The sequence below is a fragment of the Haliotis cracherodii genome, unplaced genomic scaffold (assembly GCF_022045235.1).
Source record: "Haliotis cracherodii isolate W230 unplaced genomic scaffold, xgHalCrac1.p SCAF_15, whole genome shotgun sequence".
Lineage (NCBI taxonomy): Eukaryota > Metazoa > Mollusca > Gastropoda > Lepetellida > Haliotidae > Haliotis > Haliotis cracherodii.
Genome location: NW_027266270.1, coordinates 5,947,264 through 5,959,890, shown reverse-complemented (window position 1 = coordinate 5,959,890; position 12,627 = coordinate 5,947,264). Strand labels below are relative to the sequence as shown.

The 12,627-nt window shown below is 42.3% G+C and overlaps 1 protein-coding gene across 1 annotated transcript; it reads right to left on the bottom strand.

Annotated features, from left to right (window-relative positions):
* LOC139461746 (secretion-regulating guanine nucleotide exchange factor-like) lies at positions 1-12,621 on the bottom strand. The gene is made up of 10 exons (XM_071243203.1): positions 12,565-12,621; positions 10,125-10,254; positions 9,487-9,636; positions 7,033-7,112; positions 5,498-5,573; positions 3,817-3,912; positions 3,266-3,334; positions 1,872-2,039; positions 1,385-1,537; positions 1-170 (listed from the first exon to the last, which is right to left on the bottom strand). The coding sequence occupies exons 1-10, from the start codon at positions 12,619-12,621 to the stop codon at positions 1-3; spliced, it is 1,149 nt and encodes a 382-aa protein (XP_071099304.1).
* Positions 12,622-12,627: the final 6 nt, after the last annotated feature.

Genomic DNA, 12,627 nt, shown 5'->3' with positions numbered 1-12,627 from the left:
TCAAGGCGTTCCAGCAAGAATCACAAAACTATGTCCAGCGCCAGATCCAATATGATCGACTTCCTTGTCATTCAGTGCTGCCACCATGTGAGGAACCTTGACATTTACTTCATCTCCCGTAGCACACATCCCATGTTCGTTCCAGCCCCACGTCACAAGATGTCCGTCCGCTGAAACACACAATATCTGAATATTTGAGGTACTTTCACAAAACACAGCCTAAGTCAACATGGAGACGCTGGAAGAGAAAAAAAGAAAAACATTATTTGTATTCGCCTTTACCAAAATAGTTCAGGCAAGTGGGCCATGTACTAATGATGATTTTATGTGGTTGTTTAGATGTCCTGAAGAACAGCAGGTCATTGATTTCAAAATCAGAAATTTATGACCAGAAACAAATCCAAAGTTTTCAAAAATGCATTTGAAGAAATAATTTCTATATACTTATCCTGACTCATACTTATTGCACTTCCTTTCGGAAATGAGATGAGACAAGCAATAATTATGAGTCAGGATAAGCTAACGTGGGTAACGGTTACAGTGAGTGAGTGAGTGAGTGAGTGAGTGAGTGAGTATGGTTTTATGCCACTTTTAGCAATATTTCAGCAATATCACAGCAGGGGGACACCAGAAATGGGCTCCACACATTGTGTTCGGCATGACAAGTGAACGCCTTAACCACTTGACTACCCCACCGCCCCCCCCCCCCCCCCCCCCCCCCCCCCCCCCCCCCCGTGTAACTCTGTTCAACAAGACTAGAACGCAACAAGAATGTACATGGAGTTGTTCCCCTGGGATGAAGGTTGTAAATCTATATGTGTACCATTTTGATGAGACCAATAGGCACAAGAATGCTTACTGACCAAGGGTCATAATCGGGACAGCGTTTCACAAAGCCATCTTAGCGCTAAGGTGATCGTAACTCCCAAACTTAAAACCCGTGGAGAGCTGGCATAGAATAGCTCTTCAACAACCCCTGCTTGTCGTAAAAGGTGACTAACAGGATTGGGTGGTCAGGCTCGCTGCCTTGGTTGATGCATGTCATCGTATCCAAATTGCGTGGATCGATGCTCACGATATCAATAGCTGGATTGTCTGGTCCAGAATTGATTATTTACATACCACCGTCATATAGCTGGAATATTGCTGAGTGCGGCGTAAAACCAACCAACCAACCAACCAACCAACCAACCTATACTTTAACACTGGCTTATGATAGTCGTAGCGCTAAGATCGCTTTGTGGAACAGTGCCCTGGGCAAATCTAGATCTGAAACCAACATACAGCCGATCCTGGCACAGCTAAGGGACACAACTCTCCACAAACATTTTCAGCCCTTGCTGACAAAGTGTAATTCATTTCCAGGTGAGAGTAGAGTACACACCATCAATGGCCAGGCTGTGCTCAGATCCACATGTCACAGCTTTACTATTCTGCAAACTGATGACTGGTCGAGGTATCCAGTCATGTGATCTGTCACATGATCTCCCTAGTTGACCATAGTCAGCACGACCCCAGGTATATACTGATCCATCCTCTGAAACAAGAATGAAAAATCATTAGAAAATATTCAGCCGTTTAGCTGGCATTTCAAACTGTAGACAGGCCAAAGGGGAAAAAATAACTTAATGAACATTTAAAAACGAACATTTCTACAATGAGAGGTATTTAACATTGCATTCAATAAAGTAAAGCACAATTATGTATAAAAGCCATTTTCTATTTGAGGCCATTAACTCAAATGACATAAAGTCATCAGTAACACTAAAATGTCACTAAAGTGTTAAATGTTACTAACCCATATATAATTATGTAGCAAAGAAAACATGCCATACGAAATAAAAAACAATGTCTACTAGCATAGTTCTTACCAGTGCACGATACAAGATGGGTCCAACCCGAGTGAAGGGAGACAACTCTTCTCCCATTGAACATTTCTGAGGGAACTTGGTGCGGTAATGCATGCTGGGAGGTGGTCTCTGGGTTGAGGGTCATCTGGCCATGTCTGTTGCAGCCCCACATACACACCTCACCTGTACCTGGCGATAACAGTTCATAATACAGGGTCATTACATCTTCCCGAGGCAACTGACAACAAAGTCTACTCAGTTTCACCCTTGTCTAACTAGGCTGGAATTTCAGGGCTCTGTCGTAGTGCCACCAATGGCTATTACCAGTTATGTAACTCCAGAATTCCAGCCTAGTTTGGCAAGGGTGGAAACTGGCCCTTTATAAGTCATTTAACACCCTTGCCTTGGAGTGAGTGAGTGAGTTGGGTTTTACGCTGCTTTTAACAGTATTCCAGTTATATCATGGCAAGTCAGCTTAATGTGGGAGGAAAGCCCCAAGTGATGCTGGTCTAATGACGTTTACCACTTCGGTGAAACGCCGAGCATGGGTATGGTGCTGACAAACCTAGAAACATAATCAGGGCGAACCGGGATTCGAACCCACAATCATAGGTTTCTGGCGTGCCCAAGGGACGCAACTCTGCACAGCGAATCGCGGCGCCTTAGACGACTGGGCCACCCGTGCCCCCCATGCCTTGGAAACATTGGGTCCTTAGTAAGTTGGGCTGAATGCTGCTTCGTACGGTATTTCAGTCATACTACAGTGTCTCAGCTCGATGCATGTCTCAGATGTTAACCCCTTTCTGTAAACCATATGAGCATGCTGTACATTGTGCTGACAAACCAAGGCCCATAATCTGGGAAAATCTGGGATTCAAACCCATGATCACAAATATCCCGCACTCTAAGGGACATAACTCTGACACAGCAAATTGCAGTGCTTATATGACGAGACCCAAGTGAGAGAGTAACCGACAGACTGGCGTTATATTTCAGCAATCTGGACAGACATGTCAACAGTGTGTCAGCTTGTCTATAATCAGTACTTTCAATTCATAAATTTAGGGCCAAGGGGATAATTGGCAACGACTGTCACTTGTGTATAAAATACAAAACATACTGTCCTTTCCAACCATCTTTACAAAACAATTACAGTTTGAGAAAAAGAGGAATTTCAATAAAGGGAGATGATATCAGAGGTAATTGTTTAGTTATCTCCCCTTACTAGTCTTGCCTTTCCTACAATCCAATGCAGATCAATAGCACTGAAAAATGTCAGCCAAGAGTCACAAAAATCATGTGATTGGAAAATGAACATCTCTAACATCTATTGAAAAATGTTTTTACACAAACAATGTTAGTTCCTTACACAATAGACCTCCAACATACCAAAAGTAAACACATGTAATACATACTGGTGAGAACCGCTGTGTGGTTTGACCCGGCCACTGCAAGTCTAGCTGACAAACTGCCTGGCAACTTGACTGCAAAAATACATTAAAAAACACTTTCTAAAATACACCCAAAATAGGTTTTTGTACTTATTGCTAAGAGCGCCACTTAATATTATAACTCGATAAACTAACAAGATTAAAATGATTATTCATTCATTTCATACAAAAGATTTATTCGTTTTCTGCATGAGTCATGTGATCTTTGTCTTCACAATATTAATCAGTGTATGAAACCTGATCTGTGTATATTTTGACAACTGAAATTCCATTCTTATGTCCATAATACGTTGTGTGAAAAACAAACAACACAACAGTGTTAGACGTTGAATTTTACGACTCATGTCTGACACTCCCAAACCATGGTACAATCACCACACCAATTGTTGTAACGTTTCATGAAGATGGCAGACCGACATATCATATTCTTAAACACAGGCAAAATTCAACAAATCTTCTTTCCCTAATTTAGATGTGCTATTGTCCATGCAACACTGACTGCCATTAACACACACCTTCAGTTGGTTGGTTAACTTTGTGCACCTTAGGCGGCAGATCAACTCCAAGCTGACCTTTCCGACCTTGACCCCATGTATAAACTTGCCCAGACTCTGTAACAAGAACGGTTACTTTCTTTAAAAATATCTTGGCTGGATATGTTCAATAGCTACAATAAGTACGGCCACTTTAATTCAGCCAGACCTGGTGGGAACATCTGCAGCAACTACCGCATTTACTTGAGTATAGTGCACACTTTTTTTCTATAAAACACAGCTGTGTAGAAGGGGGTGCGCATTATACATGCAATAATGAGTTTTGATGGTTTTTTCCCCCCAACGGAAAGACTTTACCATGAGCCGACACCAGAAATACCATGTCAACAAATCCACACTTAAGTACACAATTAATCATGTAATTACATTGTCTGGCTTGAAAAAGTGTTCTATGTTTATCTGGACTTATGTTTGTAATTTATTTAATAATTTTCTTAAAAGTTCCTTTTAATATTGTTTTAATTAAATTTTGGGGAAATCGTGTGTGTAGCGATCGGAAGATCGCACAACTCACCTTTATTAACAGCAACCACGGTCAGATTACCGCTAATGACGTCTTGAAACAAACTTCAGTTGACAGAGAATGGATTTATATATCATAAATGCCATACTTTGACTCATTAAAAGTCATATTTGTTATAGTTTGACGATTCTACGTCAACATGTACTTCTTGCGATAACATGTGCGGGAGCCTCGACGGTGACTGGTCAAACTGGTTCCATGTGAAAAATAATAACCGGCAATAGCGATCAGCTGCTTCGCTTACGGTTATAATTGTTTTAAATATATTAAGTACAAGCTGCAACTAAAATAACAAGATATTGGAATATATTATTCCTGATAAAATAGTTTCAGATAAATTTATGCTGATCCTTGCATTAAAATCCTGTTAAGTTATATCATTGGGTGTGTCTTGACTGAATCACCGTAGATTCCAAGAAATCGTGTGTACAGCTTAGGTTACGAGAAAATACACAAGGTAATCTTAATCCCTGGATGTAAAACAATGCCAGCAGAACAATTTAAACGGTAAATCAACATGTCTGGTGATTTTTTTATCTCAAATTTCAAATTTGTACTGACCAAGTTTTTCATCACCTGTTGGTTTACCCAAATTCGCTGAAGGGGTACGGTGTAATTTTTTTGGCCCATAATATTCAAATTTATTTTTTTCCAAAATACCGAATCTGCTAGAGGGGGAGTGTGCATTATACTCAGGTGCGCACTATACTCAAGAAAATATGGTATCATTGTTAGACACTGAGTTTAGTTGAGCTGAGTGAGCGATTTAAAGCCACTATGAACAGAACATTTCACGACAGAGAAGTGAGTGAGTGAGAGTGATTTGGGTTTAACGTCCGCTTTTAACAGTATTCCAGTTATATCACGACGTGTCAGCTTAATGTGGGAGGAAAGCCCGAAGTGATGCAGGTCTAAGATGTTTACCACTTCGGTGAAACCCACGAGCACGGGAAAAGTGCTGACAAACCTAGAAACATTTTTAGAACAGTACTGCGCATTCAGTTCAAAATTCAATTTAGCGTGGTTAAATCTACAGGTAACCACGCTCCTCACTGCAAACACTGTATGTTTATCTGATTATTAATAATATTTGAGACAATTTCTTCCCACTTTCCTTACCTGTGATGGCAACTGCATGTCTCAGACCAGCCGAGACATCAACAACTTTGGGCCTGCCAGGAATGTTCACCACCACCTATATAAAAAAAACCAAGTAACCTCAGACATGATACAAGATGTTTTTGTTTCCACCAACCACCTCGCATAATTTTCAACAAATTTAAAGCACTCATATTAGTCACTGTGCTGAAAAACAACAACATGATTTTAAATTTTTCACAACTGAGGCAAGGATTTTAATTTAAATGCCTAAAAACACAAAAAGAAGAAAGTGAGTGAGTGAGTTGGGTTTAACGCCGCTTTAAACAGTATTACAGTTATATCATGGCGTGTCAGCTTAATGTGGGAGGAAAGCCCGAAGTGATGCAGGTCTCAGACGTTTACCACTTCGGTGAAACCCACGAGCATGGGTATGGTGCTGACAAACCTAGAAACATAATCGGGGCGAACGGGGATTCTAATCCACAATCATAGGTTTCTGGCGTGACCAAGGGACGCAACTCTGCACACCGAATTGCGGCGCCTTAGACGACTGGGCCACCCGTGCCCCAAAAGAAGAAAGAAAACGTTTGTCCAGAGTATTAGGGTTGGTGTATGAACACATTAATTGTATTGCATACATCACAATGTGGAGAGCTGTATTGCAATACATACTGGGGCTAAAAAATCTTTGTGAAACATATTTGATCTGTTCAAATGGGGAAATAAAAACCATAACACTTCATGGCTGATGGTTTAATCTTTAAATGATTATGCCGAACAAGTGACAACTCAAAACAGGGTGATCTTTCACCCAATAATCCAAACTTCAGATTGTGAGATGGGTTATGACGGAATGGATCAACGAGACTACCTATTCGGTTATAAATATGTAAACAGTGCGAAGTGCTTGTTGTTTTTACAAGAATCCAGCCCATCCCAAAGCCTCAATAGTTGATATGATTTATATAACCATATATTAATTCTCCTGTTATCGTATCGGAAAATATTAATACATAAAGTTTGTATTGCAATATGTGTATTGCCAACAGCTGTATTACAATCAGAACTCCAGATAACTTTTTGAGCAATTGAGTTTTTACTCGAAGGTTTCTATTTTAATTGGGTTATCACATTTTTCATTGGGTAACCAATATTTTTTCACTCATCTATTCATCACTCTATTGGGTTTTTCCCCAAATGAGTAAGCATTTTGAGATTTCAAAAAAATAATTATGTTTAAGACGTATGATCAGGGTTCTAGCCATAGGCTTGACTCAAAATTGGCTCGAAATTGTGTTTCGGATATTAGCTCCAGTGTACGCATGCTGAAAAAGCTTCATTGGGTATTTATGCATGCTGTTATTATACAATTGAGAATTTCATTTAATGCATGTGTTTCTGTACGAAAGTCAATTGAAAGTAATTGGGTTTTGAATATTTTGGGGGGGTATTTTACGCAAATACGGAGCTTATCTGTAGCTCTTTACAAAATACCTGTATATTGGTTGTATTGCATACCGTCAGATGTTATCAAATATCTCTTCTCTACTCACGGGAATAGAAGAAGACTTTGTAGTGCGAGATCCAAGCTGTCCAAAAGCATTGGAGCCCCAGGAAAACACTTCTCCTTTAACTGGAGACAAGAGGGAGAGTGATGTCAAGGTCTTTTTACTTTACCACGTTCATCATGTATAAAGCCATAGTCTCAAGGCCCGTGAAGATCCGGGGTAGAATAGGTCTTCAGCAACCCATGCTTGCTGTAAAAGGCGACTATGCTTGTTGTAAAAGACGACTAACGGGATCGGGTGGTCAGGCTCGCTGACTTGGTTGATGCATGTCATCCATCCCAATTGCGTAGATCGATGCTCATGATATCAATCACTGGATTGTCTGGTCCAGACTCGATTATTTAAAGACCGCCGTCATATAGCTGGAATATTGCTGAGTGCGGCGTTAAAACCAGGTCTGGTCCAGACAAACCAGTATTTGTTTGTTTGTTGTTACTCCACACTCAGTAATATTACAGCTATATGACGGCGGTCTGTAAATAAACAAGTCTGGATCAGACAAACCAGTGACTGACATGAGCATCGATCCACGCAATTGGGATACAATGACATGCATCAACCAAGTCAACGAGTCTAACACCCAAATCATAGTCGCCTCTTAGGCAAGCATGGGTTGCTGAAGACCTATTCTAATCCGGATCTTCACAGAGGACAAGCATGGGTTGCTGAAGACCTATTCTAACCAAGATTTCACGGGTCCAAACCAGTATTTGATAACATGAATTGTGTCCCACACCACCAGGGTACGACACACATCAGCCAAGTCAGTAGGTCTGACCACCAGGGTACGACACACATCAGCCAAGTCAGTAGGTCTGACCACCAGGATACGACACACATCAGCCAAGTCACCAAGTGTGACCACCAGGGTACGACACACATCAGCCAAGTCAGTAGGTCTGACCACCAGGGTACGACACACATCAGCCAAGTCACCAAGTGTGACCACCAGGGTACGACACACATCAGCCAAGTCAGTAGGTCTGACCACCAGGGTACAACACACATCAGCCAAGTCAGTAGGTCTGACCACCAGGGTACGACACACATCAGCCAAGTCAGTAGGTCTGACCACCAGGGTACGACACACATCAGCCAAGTCACCAAGTGTGACCACGAGGGTACAACACACATCAGCCAAGTCACCAAGTGTGACCACCAGGGTACGACACACATCAGCCAAGTCAGTAGGTCTGACCACCAGGGTACGACACAGATCAGCCAAGACAGTAGGTCTGACCACCAGGGTACGACAGACATCAGCCAAGTCAGTAGGTCTGACCACCTGGGTACGACACAGATCAGCCAAGACAGTAGGTCTGACCACCTGGGTACAACACAGATCAGCCAAGTCAGTAGGTCTGACCACCAGGGTAGACACCAATCAGCCAAGTCAGTAGGTCTGACCACCAGGGTACGACAGACATCAGCCAAGTCAGTAGGTCTGACCACCAGGGTACGACACACATCAGCCAAGTCAGTAGGTCTGACCACCAGGGTACGACACACATCAGCCAAGTCACCAAGTGTGACCACCAGGGTAGACACCAATCAGCCAAGTCAGTAGGTCTGACCACCAGGGTACGACACACATCAGCCAAGTCAGTAGGTCTGACCACCAGGTATGACACACATCAGCCAAGTCACCAAGTGTGACCACCAGGGTACAACACACATCAGCCAAGTCACCAAGTGTGACCACCAGGGTAGACACCAATCAGCCAAGTCAGTAGGTCTGACCACCAGGGTAGACACCAATCAGCCAAGTCAGTAGGTCTGACCACCAGTGTACGACACACATCAGCCAAGTCAGTAGGTCTGACCACCAGGGTACGACACACATCAGCCAAGTCAGTAGGTCTGACCACCAGGGTACGACACACATCAGCCAAGTCAGTAGGTCTGACCACCAGGGTATGACACACATCAGCCAAGTCACCAAGTGTGACCACCAGGGTACGACACACATCAGCCAAGTCAGTAGGTCTGACCACCACGGGACGACACACATCAGCCAAGTCAGTAGGTCTGACCACCAGGGTATGACACACATCAGCCAAGTCAGTAGGTCTGACCACCTGTAGCTTTCAGTCGCCTCATCAGACTGGTGCAGTGTGCTCAGACAAACTCTCACCTGGTATCACAGGGTTGATTAACTTTCTCTGACCGGGGTCAATACACAAAATGCAAGGCCTTCAAGGTTTCCCGCCACAGACCATGGAAATGAATCATTTTATTGTATTTCCACCCTTTGCATAAGACAACATGGTAAGCTTAAGGGCTCTGTTCCACAATATGATCGTACTGGAACAAGGCTGACAACATCTGTAGCGGTAAGATAAACCCTAGCGTTCGTTTCAATTTGTTTTGAATTTGGCATATTCGACTCTTAACATGCTTAACAGAAGCAATTGTTCCTCCTTATACACATATACTTACCAGACAGAGCAAGGGTAAAATCCCAGCCACCTGCTGCCTTTATTATCTGTTGATCTTCAAGTTCTTCCACAGATGTCAAGGTCGTCTTATCATGACCTTGACCTGCCTGACCTTTCTCATCAGATCCACATGAAAGTAACTTGCCGTTTCCTGCAAAAATATAGGTCCAATCAGGGATTGATCTGGAATTCCAAACTAAGTGCCCCTTGCATGTAAATTGTTTAATCTTAAACAACAAAGGCTCTTCCTCTTTATCATTTGGTCTCCTCAAGGCATTAAAACTTGTCATTTCTACAGTATCACGAATTGGAAAGGATGTTAATTCGAATTTGGGAATTTTAATGACATTTGCTGCAGACATGAGTTAAACAAAATTCCCAATGTCAGAGTGAGTATGGCTTTATGCCGCTTTTAGCATTATGCCAGCAATATCACAGAGTACACCAACAATGGGCTTCACACGTTGTACTGATGTGCGGAATCAAAGCCATGCTTGATCAGTGTCAGGAACTGCTATACTCAGCCAGACACTTCTCAACGGTACAATCGTTCTCCAATCACGTTGGAGTGTCTGATCTGGACAAATACAAGATGCACAAAGACATTCTCACATTGGTGACATCAAAGCAGTTCCTCACTTGTTATTGCCAGCGTGTGCCCCCCTCCACCACAGATACTGAAGATATCATCAGGCACGCAAGTTACTTCCCTTGGTTCAAGAACATCATCTTTATGTCCTTGGGCTAGCTGACCATAACTGTTGGCACCCTGAAAACGAGATTTAATTGTGAGAACTATTGCTGGCTTCACAAAGAGTCATAAAAATCCCCATGATCATATTCACAAGAATAGATATGGTTCTGACAAACCAAGCAACATTATCAGGGCAAACCGATCCTATATTTTTGGCACGACAGCAAAAACGAATTAACAAATAGTGAGTAGATTATTTCAGCAAGTATATCATCTTGTATTGTTACAGAAAACAATGTACAGTCGTGCCCCGCTTATACAGACTTCAGATATCCGGAAACCTCGGTTCCCGGACGATTTTCATTCAAAACGAAATAATTACTATACAAATTTACCCGTATATATCCGGAAATTCAGTTTCCTGAACCGGACGGTCATTTTCATACACAAAACACTGAAATGCACTCAGAATTGTCTCACTTATCCAGACAATACACTTCCGCTGGTGGAAATCCTTTGATTCGTGAGAAGTCAATTAACCAAGTGACACTGAGTTACGTTTGAGACGCGCTTGTTTAGTGTACATGTAATCCCCTTCGATAAATATGGCGCCTGTGGAGGTCAGAGGTCAAAGTTGACCTTGATTATGTATTACGAGAACATTACGAGGAATTGTTTTATATCTAGGGATTAAGATTACCTTGTGTATTTTGCATAATTGAAGGGAAGTAACTCTTCCAGTAAGAAGCTGGTTTCAGTTATACGGAAATTTGTTTATACGGACGAATTGTGAAATGACGCAAGTGTCCGTATAAACGAGGCACGACTGTATCATGTATTGTATCATCGCATGAAAACTCATGATGCACCGGGTGCACCAATGTATCATTTCAACCCTGATACTATATGCATGAAAACTTAAGAAAGGATGCAAATGCGTCTGTTTTGACTGCATGTTGTATCCCCCTCACAAGTATTGGTACTAGAGCTCAGCATGCGTGTGCGAGATACTAACATTTAGTCATAGAACAAAATTATCTTATATAATAAATTGAAGTGGAGCCTGCGAGAGAGAGAGAGAGAGAGAGAGAGAGAGAGAGAGAGAGAGAGAGAGAGAGAGAGAGAGATTGCCTCCAGGACATGTCACAGGGACTCGGCTATTATTATGCTCTGTCATCCCCACAGCGCCTGTCTGCCAGTTTAGTCAACATGCAACACACTGAAGCCTATTTAAAGTGAGTGAGTGAGTTTGGTTTTACGCCGCTTTTAGCAATATTCTAGCAATATCACGGCGGGGGACACCAGAAATCGGCTTCACACATTGTACCAATCGAACTCGGGTCTTCGGGATGACGAGCGAACGCTTTAACCACTAGGCTACCTGACCGCCCCGCCTATTTAAAGAAATACCTGATTCAGTTGAGTAATCTAAAGACTGGTACATTTATTGGTAACTTCTTTATTATTTCTAACCATGTTTCAGGGATACTTCTTGCCCCTACATTCAGGCCTAGTGAATACAAAGTACAGCGCTGATTTCACATTAGAATTGGCAACAGCAACAGAATTGGCACCTTGTCTTTTTACACTGATGGTTCGATCTGGGCCAGAAGGTGGGCCAACCTATGTCTCCACGTCCATGGCGACAGGTGATCTAGATGGTTCACACATGTTCTCTAGGATTTGGAGTGGATGGGATGGGACATTGTCTAACTTTAAAATGTCTCTCAAAGAGTAGAAACCAAAGTTCCTTACGTTTTTGACAAGGGCTCACGAGAAATATGTTTTTGATAAGGGCTCACAAGAAATGCCTATCAAACAATTCGGCTCATAAGACTTTACAATAGGCCTATTGAAGACAATGAAACAATCAACATAAGTACTAATTTAAGTTTGTCAAAGTCTGACACTGAGTGGTCGATACTCTTCAGCTTTGTCGGGCTCTTCACTCAGTAAACAAGATTAAGCCTCCACCACAAACTATCACAAACGTGGGTTAGACTCCGCCCACAATCACTGTCAACAAGGTCGATGCAGCCAACCGTGTAAGTAGAAGGTATTGAACAACATTTCATTGGGAATCTGACAACATCGAACACACGCTGACACAAACAGGGCAGAAATTATACACCCACGGCACACCGTTATCGATAGTTTTATTCACGCAGAAGCCACAAACATGCTACATTCTCGCACATTTGAAATTCTGTTTCGCGAGCATGGCGGTTTCCGGTAACAAAAGGAAATGCAACATGTGGCTACAACTTTGACGCTCAAATTCACATTGACTGAACACCGACAGGTAAAACAGCTATCAGTTGCGTGTACAAGAGTCTGTAGCGTACAAGAACGTTCGATAACGCTTTTGAAAACGTATTGCAATACCCATGAAAAAACACGACGAGGCAAACCGTCATTCTCCCTCGTCCGACTCTCTGCCATAGCCCA

Bases quoted from the DNA above. Each gene is read 5' to 3' on its own strand.
- LOC139461746 (XM_071243203.1), bottom strand. From the start codon at position 12,621: ATGGCAGAGAGTCGGACGAGGGAGAATGACGGTTTGCCTCGTCGTGTT. The intron at 10,255-12,564 runs GTATTGCAATAC...TCTCGTTTTCAG, and splicing joins CTCGTCGTGTTTTTTCATGG to GGTGCCAACAGTTATGGTCA. The intron at 1,538-1,871 runs GTAAGAACTATG...TTCTTGTTTCAG, and splicing joins CCATCTTGTATCGTGCACTG to AGGATGGATCAGTATATACC.